The sequence below is a fragment of the Pinus tabuliformis genome, chromosome 6, assembly GCF_031772625.1.
Source record: "Pinus tabuliformis cultivar Carrire ecotype Pingquan chromosome 6, CPIR1, whole genome shotgun sequence".
NCBI lineage: Eukaryota > Viridiplantae > Streptophyta > Pinopsida > Pinales > Pinaceae > Pinus > Pinus tabuliformis.
In genome coordinates, this window is record NC_142292.1 from 1,222,383,190 (window position 1) to 1,222,399,963 (window position 16,774).

At 40.2% G+C, this 16,774-nt stretch overlaps 1 protein-coding gene across 2 annotated transcripts in view; it reads right to left on the reverse strand.

The window, feature by feature from the left end:
* LOC149263100 (uncharacterized) overlaps positions 1–16,774 on the reverse strand; it is a 221,021-nt gene that overhangs the window by 176,819 nt on the left and 27,428 nt on the right. For both annotated transcript variants that reach the window (XM_089425749.1, XM_089425745.1), the window contains 2 exons: positions 3,851–4,213; positions 3,470–3,753 (listed from right to left, as the gene is read on the reverse strand). In XM_089425749.1, coding sequence (XP_089281875.1) covers positions 3,470–3,753; positions 3,851–4,213 — 647 coding nt within the window. The remainder of the gene's footprint in view (positions 1–3,469; positions 3,754–3,850; positions 4,214–16,774) is intronic.

Genomic DNA, 16,774 nt, shown 5'->3' on the forward strand with positions numbered 1-16,774 from the left:
TGCTTGTTTGATAATTTTATTGATAGAAAATTGAGCAATGGATCCCTTACAATACAACCGATCTGGTTTTCTCTACTTGTCCTAAGCTTGTAATACCTACAAGACCCCTGATCTACTTCCCTTATCCTTTGCGCACTCTTGGAGCCCTAGTTCCTAGCGCATTCCTCCTCAATCTATGCGCATAAGCTGCTCTTATTAACTAGGAAATACCTCCTAATTCCTAGCGCAATTCCCAAGGGAAAAGTAGCCTCTAACAATCTATGCACAAGCTTCTCTTGCACAATCTTCTTCTCACAAGCTCACACACAACAACCTGTGCTCTCTATTGCTTTGTCTCACCAACTCGTGCTCACAAAACAATGAATAATTATGTGCCTTGGTCCTCTTTATAAGCTTTTCGAATAGGCTAAATCTGGCAAGTTGTATTTTTGGAAAGTCGAACTAGTGATTGATGAGTTAATTGAGTCTAACTAACTCAAGCAACTAGTCCTTCCTCAATTTAGAACTTGAGACTCACTTGATTTTCTTTTTCCAAAAATAACTTGCGCTAGAAAACAACATCTGAGCCTTCCACTCATGCATATCACTCAAACTACTTCATGAATTGTCTCAACTTTTAGGAACTTGTGCATGCTAAGGAAAATTGCTTCTTGGTCTCTTTGACTAAGGCACAAGTCAAAGAAGGACCTTTCTCGCTACTATTTTCAACACACAATCATATTGGCCAACTTGTAAAAGCAAAAGCTTCAAGTCAACTTGAATAAGAGTTCATTTTCTAAGAATTCAACAGCCTATTCAGGCCACATCATCCGGAAGTTTGGATTGGACATCAACCCTGAGAAGATTCAAACAGTAGTTAGGAGGCCAAATAGATGCATTAAAATATGTTAAGAGGGACTATGCTTACCAAACAAGGTAAATTGTTGCCATTAGATATGGACAAATATCCAAGACATTAAAATGAGATGTTTATGATTGTAATACCTCCTAGGTAAGACAATAATTATTCATACTAACCACAAGACAATCCAATATTTCAATACATAGTAGAAGCTACAAGAAAGTTGCGACATAAAGTGGATTACTTCCAACAATACAACTTAATCATTGGGGACATGGCAATAAGTTTTCTCGTTCTAAATCATTATACTAACTACCTTTATGGAGTCAACATTGGCAAAACTCGCAAATCTTGAGATTTTGTATTCAATCAAAGAGGAATTCATCAACATATTCACTAATTAAATCAACAATGGGTCTAGTTAAAGTGTATAAGATCTACCACACTGAAAACAAATTATAGTAAAACCTCAACATACTATATGTGCCTAGACCAAACAAATATCAATGATAAAGGAAGCACGCCACTTCCAGGCACTTCATCGCTTTGGAGTGAGAAAACACTGGTGTATTTGCAAAGATACCTCAACTAGCTGAAAATGGGACATAATGGAAAGATGTTACTAAATGCTCATTGTGCAAATACACAAAGCAAACTAGAAAGAGGGGCTTTACACACATCTGTAAATACCAACGACACTAACAGAATCAATCTCAATGGAATTCCTTGTGGAGTCTTTCGACGACTGTTAACAGGACTGAACCAAAACCAGCTAAACCAGTCAGTCAGATCAGTTATATTAGGGGTTTTCCGAGTAGAATTAGCAATCAGACCAGAAATGACCGATTCCATACAGAACCGGCCAGTTCCATACAGTATTTTGGTTAAAAAATGGATTGAACTGAGTGTTATTTTGCCATGTCCATAATCCTATCTAATGGTTTGGATTTGCATGAATGTACATGAAAACATTTTTTTAATCAAAATCTAAATATTTATGTACATTTAGGTCGACTGGTTCTGCTTCCGGTTTTTAACCATTTCCAATTTATGGGGTCAAATAATTCATCTTGTTCTGATAACATTGCTTTGAACAACCTCAAAACAAAATTGCTACATTATGATCATAGCCAACGAGAAGATAGCGCAGCATATCCCAAGATTGTTTTTCAAATATGCTTGGATAAATCTTGGAATACCAATATATGAAAACAAACAAGAAGAAGAAATTCGCAAGTTATTTCTACAATGCATTATGATTAGTAATGGGCACCAAGTTGAAAAGGAGCACTGCCTTTTACATAAACTGATGGTTAAACAAAGGTGGTGAACAAGACTATCGCACAACTATTAGGAATGCATAGACGTCAACATTCAAAGACATGGGATGAGCAAATACCTTACATTCAAACAACTATAACAGACCAATCCGTAACTCCACAAACAAGTCACCCTTTGAGGCTTGTCTAGGATTTCAACATCAGGCACCTAATGTCTTGCAATACAAAGCACTTTGTCGGGAAGCTGATAAGATAAGATAGGGTAAGATAGATGATTTTATTAATGTCCACATATGACCAAAACGGTAGATCAATAGGACTCAAAAGTACAATAAATAGTAACATGTTGTAGGAGAGTCAAAACATCTCCTATGAGCTCAAAATTAAAGCATAAAATGAAAGATATTCAAAGAAAGGCTAAAATGTTTGTCACGTGTATCAAGGAAGTGAATTGATCAGTGCAAGAGGCATTACAAAATATTCTAAAGAACTATTAGGAACAAAATGATAAGCAACAAGTTAATTATTCATTTCATAGAAAGATACAATTTGGTTGCACTTATTAAAAGAACAATTCAGGGGAAAACATCTAAGGCTGAGAGCAATTTAGATATAGACCATTTTAGATAGCGGAGCAGGGAAACAATCGTGCATTTATACTGGATCTATCACCATGTTTCAGTATATGTCCAAAGTTTAGCATGGACAAGCTTAAGCTTGTTGAACTTGGATTTCATGAGGAGCTGAAAGTCCTATCTTTTCTTGAATTCTCCAGATATACAAAAGAATAAACAAACAAACCAAAAAAACCTTTAAGTTTACAAGTATTATGTTCTACTGGAAAACCTTTGATTCCAACTTATTTCTCCTGCAACTCCTTTCAAAAGGATATGAAGGGAATTGTAATCCCTTTCTCTGATTTGCAATATTTTCCATGTAAAGATGACACATGGACTCTTGCTGGAGGACAGTGCAACCTTTTCATCACCATTCTGGTTTAGAACATACTGGCTGCCAGTTTGGAAGTTTCCCCTCGCAAGTAGAAACATTTCCTTTATAAGAAGCATCTTCATTCAATTAACAAGAAGTTGCCTGGACTTGGCCAGAAATGCATGTGATGACTACACAAACAAAAATGTTCATGTAACTGGTTTGTTTCCTTACAAGATGGTGTGTTTATTTCTATAAATTTTACTTTTTTCCTCAAATGCTAGTGGCGTTTCATTTAATTGAGAGTGTCATAAAGGATAAAAGAATTTAACAATATCATAGTGTATCACACTGTTTAACACTGCTGATCATATTTTGAAGATACTGCCAATCCATTTCAAAAATCATTACTCCTCACCTGTGAAGCCACAACACGATTATCATCAGCTGTAACTAGCACACAAATAACATCATAAATACTCTGAATATTTCTGTTCTCCTTCCTCTTTAATAATTTTATTAGCAAATCATCTATTTTCATTTCCATGAACGCTTCTTTGGTGACCTCATTTCCAGTAGCAGCTGCTGCCACAACTGCACAACCATATTCAACAATGCTGCTTTTGTGATTATGTTCATTTAATATTTCCATAAGAATATTGGGCCCACTGCATTGTCGAAACTGTTCAGTGCTTTGGACATCTGCAATAAAGCAAATAAATGATCAAAGTTTGATAAAACATTACATGGTGAGACACTAAACTCCAACCACAATGCCAACTACTCAGCATGCTCATACCTTGTAACAGCAAAGCCAAAACCTTTAGAGAAGATGTTAATGATCGTTCACCACCAGTTTTAAGTGTTGCACAAACTGAGGTTACAAGCTCGATTCCTCCATTCTTGATGGCAATGGAAGCATTATCAGATCCACCAGCAGTACATGCTAAGAAAAGTGCATCCAGTGCTTCTACAATTTTGATGAGTGTGGGATTTATGTTTTCATCTACAAGTACAACCTGAGTACTTGCTCGTTTTTCAGTAGAAAATTCTTGCAAACTCAGTGAGGCCAGACTGGGAGCTATTGTCCTCAGTTCATTCAAAGATTGAATTACAGGATGATTGGTCAAACTCTCACCTCCTGCAATGCTTGCCACAATACCTGCATAAAAATTGTATCAGCTAGTTGAATGTAAAACAAATGAGTAGAAAATTGTAACACAACCTCTCTGAACTTGCAAGTTTCTACTTGCTTACATTGAAGACCTTGTTCAAGAAGTTTGAATGCATAGCATTTGTCAGACAACAAATCGTATCTGCTCCCCAAACAGTTCATCCAAGGTATATGTAGAAGATAGTCATGCCAATGACAAGCAGAACTGGAGAATGAGAAAGAGAAGCCCATCCAATTAGGAATATCATCCAATTCCAGTTATGAGGTCAAAGAGAAACAACCCAATCCAACACCTTATGGATCCGTTTGAGGAGATCTTAGTTATGTATGAGGAGTCAGTGCTATTACACAAAACAAGTTTAGACATAATCTAGTACTTGCCCAACGTATCAGTCTTCTTTACTTGCAATAATATTCCTAGCACATTTAGTTGTTCAGAATTGCAACTTCAAAGTTACAGGCTCAAAGTGTAATGTGTGTTTGCTGTTTATGTAATAATATCTTGTTTGCTGGCACTGGGAGGCAGTTGAGCTGGTTGGGATTTCACCCATCAGCCCATTTGGAGTTGGCAGGTGCAAGGCTCTTGTGTTGCTGACTTGCCTCAATTGCAGGCTCGCAAGTTGAGCTGAAAGGGAATCTTCTTCTAAGTTCTAGGGCAATTTGTGGGATTCTGCAACTTGTTCATGGAAGGAGTGGCGCGCTCTTGCTCAGGAGTATGGTCTTCTTTCCCCTAACCAGCTGTTTGTTGAATGGTGTTTTCATTGATGCCAACATCAGTCCTTGAACGCTCTTAATATTCGTCTTGTTTGCATTAATTGGAAGCTCCAAATGACAAGAAGCCCTGGGAAGCCCTAGATGCCCCGCACTTGTTGAGGAAAATGGATGTAGTGGATAGTGATTTTGATCACAAGATCATCATCACCTGATGCCCCTCGTCATGTTGATTCCAACAATAGGTTGCATGCCCCGTGGATCCTCACGGTTGAGGAGAGATGTCATTTCAAATATTGGAGAACCATTTTTTGGTCAAGGAACCCCAAAGGAGGTGCCACAAGCAATTTTATATTATATAAGCAATTAAATCAAAAAGGAACTTATCCTATCCAAGTCAAAGTCAAAAAGCGGGAGAATTCTTCAAGGATGAATCATCAAAATTTGAATTAAATTGGTTCTAAATTTGTTAGGGGTTTTTGGCTCCAAAATGCAAATTCAAAAATCAAATTTGAACTTCAAATTAATATTTTTGAAGGGTCGGCTCCCTCCAACTGTCAGGTCGGCTCCGATATTGTTGCCCCTTCAAACTACTATATATGTTGGTCGAATCCTCCACAAAAAGTACAGAATTTAACGTCTAATCCTTGATGTATCTCTGCAGCCCTGGATAGTCTTGCATATCTAGAGAAGGTGGCCTGATCTGAAGGCATTTTATAGGGTTTTCTCTGTTTGTTTGAGTTAGAGGTTTTGCTGGGTTTTTTAGCACACTTTGCAGGTGTTCATGGACATTTTGAGGCTGTTCTCAGTCTGGTTAGCAGCTTACTGAGGCACAAATATTTTGGCCTCTCCCGGACCTATTATGTGACATCTCTATGGCATATCCTGCGGCCTCCCTAAGGTCTTGTTAAGGAACCATCTGCGACAATCTCAAGGGATAATTTTGGCTTCCATCTTCTAGCAAAATCTCTGATCAAGGGTTTCCTTTAAGACATCTTCTTCATTGTTTTGAGGCGGATCTAGAAGAATTCTCTGAGGAAATTCGTGTCATATTTGCACAAGTTTGAGGAGACCTAGTTCAAGTTCCTGTGGTTGATTAAGGTTATTTCGGAAGTGTGTCCACGACTTCTGAAGACTGATGCAGATCTCCTGAATCTATACATTAGGGCAATTTTGAGGCACCTGAAGTTGTTTCAGATCTCTGTTCAATCTGAGAATTTTTGGGCTACATCTGTAAAACAAAATTTGCTGTCTCCTGAGGTCATTCGGCCTCCTTTTCAGACCAATCTGTGTCCATCTGGAGCTGTGTTCTGTGGACTTTTACAAGCCCTAACCATTGATTTGATGCACTCATCCGAGAGCGGTCCTGAATAGAATCTCAAGCACTGTTGTGAGCCTCATTGTGGGCATTTGGAAGTGTGAATCGAAGCATTTCTAAAGGTCAGTGGTTTGGTGAATTCTGAAGTATTTTTTATCAGTTTGGTGGCCTTTTGATCAGATCTGTAACCTCAGCTCTGTGGCACATATAATCTTAGCACAAAGTTGCTCGGCCCTTTGAATAACCCTTATCAGAGATTGTTCCAGCCCAGCATTTGGATCACATCCGAAGCAAAGGTATCTGGCATTAGTCTGATGAAATTGCAGTGACTTCTTACCATGGCTAATATGAAACCCTAGTCAAAATTCTTGGAACATCCTTGAGTGAGATCTAATGTCTAATCTATCTTGGTGTCTCTGTGTATTAAGGGTTTCTTTTGGACAACAGCAGATCTTATTATCTTTGTGAATTATTCAAAAGTCAAGCTATATGATCAGATTCAGTTTTTCCTGAGAAATATCTCCATCTACAACAGTATAAATTGAGGACAGAAGCATCAGCATATAAGAGCACAAGTAAAACATCTTCAAACAGCAAGGTAACTTCAGGTACATCAATGGCAGATCACACAAGGTACATGAATTGTTGCTTCAGTTAAGATTATTTCTTCATTGCATATCTGAAGCACATTGGCAGAAAGGGTGTCAGTGAAAATTTGTATGTTACCATGAACTGTCTTGTATTATCATGAGATTTGCTACAGGGCTTGATATGTGGAATGATGTTGCTTGAGAAAGTACCCACTGTAGATCTTATGTCTATGACTGTAGTAGATGTGTGGTGCTATGATATTGCTTTTGTTCTGTTGTAACCTTTTATACAGTGACAGTGCTAGAATCCTTGGATGCACAGCATGAATATATTAGTCTTATAAGTCAGAGTCTGCTGTCATATGTTGTTGTTAGCATCCAATGCATATATTGAGCAAGAGAAAGTACTATTGAATGTTGAGGTTTATCAATACTAATGTACTAGGCAGAGCCTTGATGGTTGAGCAAAAGTATGTAAGGCTTGATGTTATCTAAGGACTTGTACTGCAGAGATCTGATTATTGTTAGGAAGTTACTTCATAAAATCTACATGATTGAGCAGAAGCAGAACAAGGTTGCTAAGGTTTCTGCCTAAACAAAAGATACCAGGGTTTGAAAGAGAACAACGGTTGTATATGGCAGGGCTATTTATGCTAAGCAGAGATTATATTATCTGATGCCAGTACTTGTATGAACCTAGATTTGACATTTGTATTCCACTGCTGACGGTTTGTCAATTGCTGCTATTTTACATGTATATGTTGAGACAGGGTTTTTGGCAGAATTATTTATAGATATTAGAGAGAGTATGCTGCTGAGCTAGGGTTTGATCCCTTAAGCAAGAAAAGTTGATATAATGTCAGCAGAGAATTTTTGATATTGTTAATGTTGATATTGAGCACAGGTGGATCCAGTCTGAAATTGTGAAACGAGGTCTGTCGTGGTGAGCCAAAGGTTGGAGCCTTCAGGGCAAGTGGCAGCTTGCTAAGCAGGGTGGCAGGGTGGTGCAAGGCAGGAGAGTGGAGTATCTTTCGGGATGGAGCCTAAGAACACTTCAAGGTGGCAAGGTGGTGCTAGGACAGGTTGGATCCTACACAAGGCATTGGAGCATCCTTCCAGTGGGAGTTGGTAGAGCCAGTGCATTGGAGCATCCTTCCAGTGGGAGTTGGTAGAGCCAGTGCATTGGAGCATCCTTCCAGTGGGAGTTGGTAGAGCCAATGCATTGGAGCATCCTTGCAGTTGGGGCTGGTAAAGAGAGGGCATTGAAGCATCCTTCTAGTTGGAGCTGGTAAAGCCAGGGTGTTGGAGTGTCCTTCTAGTTGGAGCTAGTAAAGCCAAGGTGTTGGAGCGTCCTTCCAGTTGGAGTTGGTAACGCCGGGCCGTTGGAGCGTCCTACCAATTGGAGCTGGTAAACCAAGGCGTTGGAGTGTCCTTCAGGTTGGAGCCTGTAATCCAGGGGGTTGGAGCCTCCTTCAGTTGATGCTATAAAACTTCGAAGTTGAAGCTTCTTAATTGATGTAAAATTCTGAAGACCTATATTAAGAAGTGTTCGGTGGTTTTTCTCTCGCAAGGGTTTCCACCTAAAAATCCCTTGTGTATTGTCTTGATGTCGTGCATTGTTGAATGGTGTTGTTTACTGTTCATGTGATGTGATGCTGATTTATGTTTGATCTAATGCTAATGTAAATTTTATGCTTTGAAGATTAAAAATTGAATAATTGAAAGGAAATATGGATTCAACCCCCTCTCAATATTTCCAACACTATCGAGCTACCTTATGGAGTTGTGTGAAGTTATTCCAGAGTCTGAGTTGTTTAAAATAAACATTGAGATGTTTGGTCCACTCTTGAGGGACTAGGGTTGTTGCTTTGGTCATCCTCCGTGGCTGTATGATTCCTGTTGGTTGTATTTCTAGCTTCATTAGTGGAACTCATTATCCTAGGTTCTTAATGCATCTTAATGCACGTTAGAGTTGTATAGATTCAAAAGGCAGGTGGATTAAGAGTCTGCACAGTGTTTAGTCAATGCAGCTTCGATATAAGCTACAGGTCTTTGCATGGTTGGTTATTTATCGTGGACTTCCATTCAAGGCCAAGTTGGTCAAGAGTGGGCTCTTGATGACTAGTGCCTTGTATGCCACAGGCTACAAAGAGCGAAGCATATCTTTTGGATATGTGTTTGCTAAACAATGTTGGATATGCCTTCAGGATCCGTTCTCAGTGTTGCTCTAGGGTAGGACTTCTTGGCACTTTATCGATTTTAGTGTGGGCTCTTGATGACTAGTGCCTTGTATGCCACAGGTTGCAGAGAGCGAAGCATATCTTTTGGATATGTGTTCGCTAAACAATGTTGGATATGCCTTCAGGATCAGTTCTCAGTGTTGCTCTAGGGTAGGATTTCTTGGCACTTTATCGATTTTAGAGATTATTGTGGCCAGGTTCATACTGTGTTCATAAGGATATGGTATTGCTTATGGATTTCAGCTCTCTTTGTCCATTGGAAACTTAGGTGCAAGGTCATTTTTTGTCATGAGGCCAGCTCTTTGTCTTCTTTTTGTGTTATCTGGATGGATGAGGACCACTATTAGTTTTTGTCCAAGGGTGCTCTGTTAATTACGGATACTCAATCTTTGGAATCTAGATAGTGCAACCCACTCTACTTTTACTTTGCTCTAGTTGCATTATAGAAGAGGCTACTAGGTTCACTGCATATACCATTTCACTTGTTGTAAAGTCTTTTGTAAATTTAGGATGTACTTTAAAAATATGTATATATCTGTGAAATGGAAACTTCTAACTTGGGACTCGTTTTCATATGGGAAAATTTTCTTGTTTGGAAACTTTATGAAAACCCTTTGGAAAATTATGGAAATGTGAAATATTTCCCAAATGTTTCATTGATCCATAAACTGCCATGGATATTTCACTAGACAAATCGTCACAACAAATCTACTAAAATGTAATTGAAAATCCAAAATCTACACTATGAGGGATAATTTATCCTTAGATTTCTAGATTTGTTAATTACTGAGTTCAGGGTTGCGGGGGAGCACCCCCCCCCTCTCGCTCCCGCTCCCAATTCGCGCTCTAGGTTGGAGCGGCTTCGGAGCGCGCTCCCTAAAAAAAAAAACACTCCCTGCCTTTTCGGGAGTGTTTAGCCTTTTTTGAAAAAAAAAAATTGCAGTAATGTTCCAAATGCAATTTTTTTCAAAGAAACAAATAAGTTCTGAGTGGGGCAGCTTAATGATCAAGCCTATGGCCCTAGTATTGATATGCGATTCATGGTAATGTTAAATTCTTAAAGTAATCTTCATTTTCATCATTTTACTTAAATTTTTAACATTACCATGAAATGACTCAGGATGTTTGAGAGTGGTTTCGACCTCATTGGATTTCATATGGAGAAAGTAGAATTTTAGATTTCATTCAAAATACAGCAAACTTATCAGTTTTTCGGGATTTCAGGATTGGGGGATTGCATTGTTTCCTTTGAATTTTGTCATGTATTAGGGTATGGAACTCGTATTCAATAAAGAGCACCAATCCCTCTATGTACCTTGATGTTAGTGGCATTGGCTGTTGAACTCCTCTATCATGACCCTCCCAAAAATGTACGCATCACTCAAACAAAATCTTGACTTGACATGCTATGCTTTTTCTATCTTATGTTAATGCTTAGAGGGTAATATTAATGACAAAGATCCCTATACAGATCTAGAGGTAATGACAAAGATACCTCTGGATATTAATGCTTAGAGGGTGATATTAATGACAAAGATCTTGATTTTCCAACAAGACTTAAAAAATTAGACATTTCTCGTGGTGGCAAGAGGCCCAAGCATAAGCAATAGATAATAGATTTACTTGTCTTTTCTAGTTTCTAGTAGTTTTTATAACTATTGACTCTTCCATATTTATTACGATATTTTTTTAAACAGTATATGACAATTTAAGTTTGAAGTTTGAAGTTGGCAATTATAACTCATTAGTAATGAATTATGAATATGATACTTCATGAAAGTTGAAAGTTGTTTCATTTCATTTCATTTTATAACATTTCATTTAATGTTAGATATTATTTGTTGTAATGGTTACACTTAGCTTACAAGTACAACTTTGGTGATCAATGATGATAAATGCTATATATTGAATTTTGAAAGCTTGAAACTTTAAGATTGATGAATCATAAGAATCAATATGTTGTATGTTACTATGTTACTAACTTGTGGATGTGGTTGATGAAGCTTATAACTTCTAGATGATTGTTGCTATATGGTTCAATCTATGTTTTGAATGTTTTTTATATCTAATTCATCATTCTACATGTTTTTGTTGACATATATGCATCAAATATAAAAAATATAAAAATATATATATTATATATTATATAAAAAATGCTCCAGGATTCGCTCGCAAACCGGGAGCTTCTGAAAATGTCGCTCCCGCTCCCAAATAACCTTGACTGGGTTATTCTTATGCATGCAATAGATAATATATGGAAAATAGAGAACAACAAAATAAAACTCACAAACCACAATGAATAGAAGATATGATTTGGCAAATCTTTATGAGAGAAAAACCAAATGGAAGGCGAGGTTGTTCTACCCTCTCTTTCTCTGAATGGAAATGCATGCAAGTACAAAGGAGTGGGACCTTTGGCACATGGGTTGCTACCATAGTCAAACCCTCTTTGTTTGCTCTCTCTCCATCCACTCTTAGCTACTCTACTCATCTAGGGAACAAAAATGCACTTGAATGGAATGGAACCCCTTTTCCTCCTAGCAGCTTGTTACCGCTCAAACTAGCAGGGGACCCAAAAGGGGATTCCTAAAGGGTCAAATGCTAGACCAAGGGCAACAAATGGAGACTTAGCCCACTGTCACCTCAGCTAAGGCTCCCTACTATTTTACAGACTTTCACCGATGGGAGGAGAAACACATAAAGGATAGATCAACAAATGGATATATATGGAGAAACACATAAAGGATAGATCAACAAATGGATATAAAGTGACCCAAACAATCATTTTCCAGAAGAGGATCAAGAATGGAGCTTGCTTTCTTTCTAAGCAAGGTACAATGTCCGCTAGAAGAAGGATGTGGGGATTTAAGGGTTAGGTTTATGGAATATGACTTGTGAAAGGGTTTCCCAATCCCTAAAATCCTTATTGAAATTGGTATCTTAAATGGTTTTTGAAGAGTTGTATTTTCAAAGGAGTGGGACCACACGGGACCAAGTGGACCCAGCCTAGGTCAAGGGACAAGGATTTAGCAACCAATGATGTTCTTAACCTAGACAAGGAGGGGGAAAGGATCAAAGTAAGAATTTTCACTTAAAGGTGTTGAATTGATCCTATGAGGCACTAGCCTTGGGGATACTAGGGCAACGTTTTGAATCTAGGGCTTGGCTTTTATCACAACTCCATAGTTGGAATGGCTTCGAAATTGGAGGAGGCTTTGAGGATACACCAGCGCTGGAGAGGCTAGGAGATCGAACTTTTTGGAGGGCTACATTGTCAAGAAAATGATGCCCTAGGTGACCCAACTTGGCTAGACCTAGAAAAAGGTGAAAAGGAGTTGAATTTTGAGTGACCACCTCTTGGTAGATCAGTGCCTTAGTCTTGGTAGAATGGAGTCTATGATAAATATGAATGAGGACCTTGTTTCTTAGTCAAAGGGAAGCAACCTTACAACTTTTATACTTCGACTTGCAAAAGGTGATGGCTTATCAAGATGAATTCATTGATAGAATTATCCCTAGGAAATTTCATTCAAAATTACATGGCCCATACATTGAGAGATGCTATATAGAGACAAAATTCCACAATTTAAGCAATAAATGCATGCAGCAATTAGCCCTAAAAATAGCGAAATTCCCAATCCAATGTATATGACAAAGTAAAACAAGAATAGCATTAAAAGCATGTACTTACATGTAATAGAACATATCCAACCATCCACAATTTGACAATAGAGAAGCTCCAAGATAAGATAAACCAAATCCAAACATCAAAATTCATCCATAAAACTCTAATTCATCCTCTAAGAAAAAGTGTGAAATTCTCAAGAGAGAGAAGAGATCCAATCCAAAGTGATGATGAGCAAATGAACTCATCTCACTTGTATTTATACACTAATGAGGAGTTCGAATTAGTCTCCTAGGCCTACATAAGCCCCAAAAATAAAATAATGTGCTAATAACCTAACTTTTGGTGACAAGCCCACCAAACTAGCTCACAAATAAAATAATAAGCCTCTTAAGAGGTCAGATGACAAATAGTACATGTCGTAGGGCCCTCCAAGTGGCCTGATGAGGTCCATGTTGATTTGGGGTAGCATCGGATGTGCTCTAGCCACGAAATTTCGTGGAGAGGTTAGGGCACATGAGATCTCCAATACCCAAAAAGGGTTTGGGCAGATTCTAAACAGTTTGGGAGATATTAAAATAATTAATATTTTTAATGGAGTCCCTAAGTCTAAACTTAGGGAAATTAAAATATTAATGTAAAATTGTGTTAGAATGGTCCAAAAGTCATGGATCAAGCCAGATTTAATCTTAGTCGTTGATTAGGGACTTAATCTCGACCGTTGATCTATCAACGAGAAAAGGATAAGAGGAGGCTCGAGGGTCACTTGGAGAACACACCAAGAGATCAAGATTTTGACTTTCTGGGGTTTGGTCTGCTAAGAAAGTTGAGAGAGTGATCTGCAATTGCAGCTGAGGGGCAGTGAATACAGAAGCAGAGAGACAGAGATAGTGTCGAGAGGATCAGAGAAACAGCCGAGAAAGCTGACACAGAGGGCAGAAGTCGGAACTGCTGGGAACAGCTAGAACTGCTGGGAACTGTCGGAACTGCCGGGAAAGCTGACGCAGAGGGCAGAAGCCAAAACTACTGGGAACAGCTGGGAACTGTCGAAACTGTCGGGAAAGCTGACGCAAAGGGAAAAAGCCGGAACTACCAGGAAGTGCCGAGAAAGCTGGCGCAGAAGGCAGAAGAGGTTGACGCAATCCCTAGATGTTGATGCTAGGGTTTTTCATGGGGTAGATTGGAGCTGAGGAGTTACCGGAGTGTTTATCCGGGGTTTCAGCCAGAGCATCTGTTTCCGAAGGAGAGGTACTACTGCTGAGATTTTTCTCTGTTGGGTGAGTGGGATTTGGCACCCAGATTGTATTCTGAAACTGCTTAATAAATCAAACCCTCAGATACATGCACCGGTTTTCTCGCATCAGGTTTTTCCGGGGACATTAGTCTAAAAATAACAGTGTCATTTGTGTGCTTGTTTTTGTTTCCTTCAGTTGATGATCTGTAATGTGTTGAGCATGTACTTGTGTTTATTTTCAGTATTTACATGGTAAATAACTTGTTAATTAATCAGAACAAGTAGGAAGGAATAAATCAGAAAGTACATGGAGGGTTTCTAATTGTTAGACTTAGAAACTTCAACATGGTATCAAAGTGTGGTTGCAGATCACAGGAGAACTGAGGACATCAGCTGAGCAAAGCAGCAGTAGTAGAAAACAGTTGTCCCAAGTGACAGAAGTTGTTCCTAGCAGCAAAACAGCAAGGAAGGAGTGACGCAGTATCTGCGTCATCAAGTTCGGGCCAAGAAGAGGTTGCGCAAACGCTGAGGGAGGCAAAGACAGGCTCACGCAGAGCCACGCAGCAGACATGAGGGCTGACACAGTTGGCTTAAGGAGCTAGTTTTCCGGTGCTAGGACTGCGCAGAGCCTAAGAGCTCTCACCTTCAGGTTGTTGGGGTTTAGGAGGTTGTGGATAAGTTGCAAAGTGGAGCTGGTGGGGTACTGTTGTCAGAACAGTACCTAACGAGGCAAGGCCAAGGAGGAGGGAGTTGCTACCGAGGGTTTCTAGCCGAGAAATCCGGATCAGTGGTGCAGTTGCACAGACGATCAGAGTAGGGGGCATCTCGACATTGGCAGAAGGATTTCCAGGAGGGAAATCGAAGCTCAAAGGGAGTCACATCGAGAACTTCTAGGAGGGAAGTAAAAAAGCAGCGGAATGGCAGTACACGGAGTAAGAGACCAGGACAAATTGGACAGAGCCTCAAACTTCGTAGTCTGGAAGGCCAGAATCTTATCTGTATTTGACAGAAATCGTGTCAAGCACTTCGCCTTGAAGATGATAGCGGTCCCAATTGACCCAGCTGACAATGACAGGTATGAGGAAGCAATGGCGAGGGCCAAGAGTATCATTCTTGACGGGGTCAAGGATCATATAGTACCACATATTGCCGAGAAGAATACGGCACGGGAGATGTGGGAGGCCCTGACCAAGTTGTATCAGCATACTTCCGTGCAGAGGAAGATGCTCCTAGAAAATCAGCTGCGGTCATACTAGATGCAGAAGGGAGAACAGATCGACACCTTCCTCGGTCAATTGAAGGAGATCCGAGATCAGCTGACTTCCATAGGGGCCACACCAGATCCAGAGTTGATGGTGAGAACAACCCTGAATGCAGTCTCAGAAGACTGGGAGGTGTTTGTCCAGAGCATACTGGGCAGGGCGACCCTTCCAGATTGGGAGGAAATGTGGGTGGCTCTTCGCCAAGAAGAGATCAGGAGGGTGACCAAGACGAGAAGCAGCAGCAAGGGGATCAGAATCAAAAAGGAGGAGGTGGATGCTGCCCTAGCATCTGAGTGTAAGCAAGAAAAGTGGAAGAATAAGGACCTCTCCAAGGTCAAATGCTTCCACTGTGGGGAGCTGGGTCATTATGCGACCCAGTGTCCAAGGAAGAAGAGCAAGGGAGAGGCTTCCGAGACCAAGGCAGCGCCAGCAAGGGCAGAGAAGGAAGTGGAGACAGATGATGTTTGTGCCATGAGTGCACACACACCACTTGAGCAAAAGTGGGGAGACATCGAGCTGTCGTCAAGAGGACTACAGAAGATGAGGGGCAGGATCCTCGCGATACCCAACCTCTTGGATTATACCTGGCTACGGGAAACCCGAAGAGGAGTAGCAACACTGGCAGATGTCGGTAGAGACGGATGAAGATGGAGCAGTAGAGAGAGCTACAGTGCAGGATTCCCAAGGCAGCGCAAGGCTAGCAGGCTGCAACAGTGTGAGAGGCACGGGAGTGTTGCACTAGTGCAGGATGGCACAGAGAGGTGTGCAATGGTGCAAGATGTAGGGAGTTGTTGCAACAACGCAGAGATCAAAGAGGAAGCACTTGTCAGCGATAGAGGGAGCTTCAGCATCAGGAGTGTCTCTAGCCTGACAGAGATGTCAGAGTTGGGAGATCAATTACTTACTTCTCAGTAACTGAGTTGCAGTGCAACAGTTAGCAGTGGCGGTGCTATGGGCAGCACGATGCAGCATGATGGGAGGGGATGCAGTGTAGACGCAGCAGTGGCATTGGCAGGGCCATGGGCAGCAGCACAGATGCAGAGGGAGCTGTCGTACAGATGCAGCAGTGGCAGTGGCAGAGCCATGGGTGGCAGTACGGGATGCAGCAGTAAAGATAATGGGCAACAGGCCTAGCATCAGGGACCGATGCTGAATGACCAGAGTAATACTAAGTGAGGAGTATTGCTAGAGCACAGTCCTCGTTAAAAGGGAGTGTTGATTTGGGGTAGCACCAGATGTGCTCTAGCCACGAAATTTGGTGGAGAGGTTAGGGCACATGAGATCTCCAATACCCAAAAAGGGTTTGGGCAAATTCTAAACAGTTTGGGAGATATTAAAATAATTAATATTTTTAATGGAGTCCCTAAGTCTAAACTTAGGGAAATTAAAATATTAATGCAAAATTGTGTTAGAATGGTCCAAAAGTCATGGATCAAGCCAAATCTAATCTTAGCTATTGATTAGGGACTTAATCTCGGTCGTTGATCTGTCAACAAGAAAAGTATAAGAGGAAGCTTGAGGGTCACTTGGAGAGCACACCAAGAGATCAAGATTTCGACTTTCTAGGGC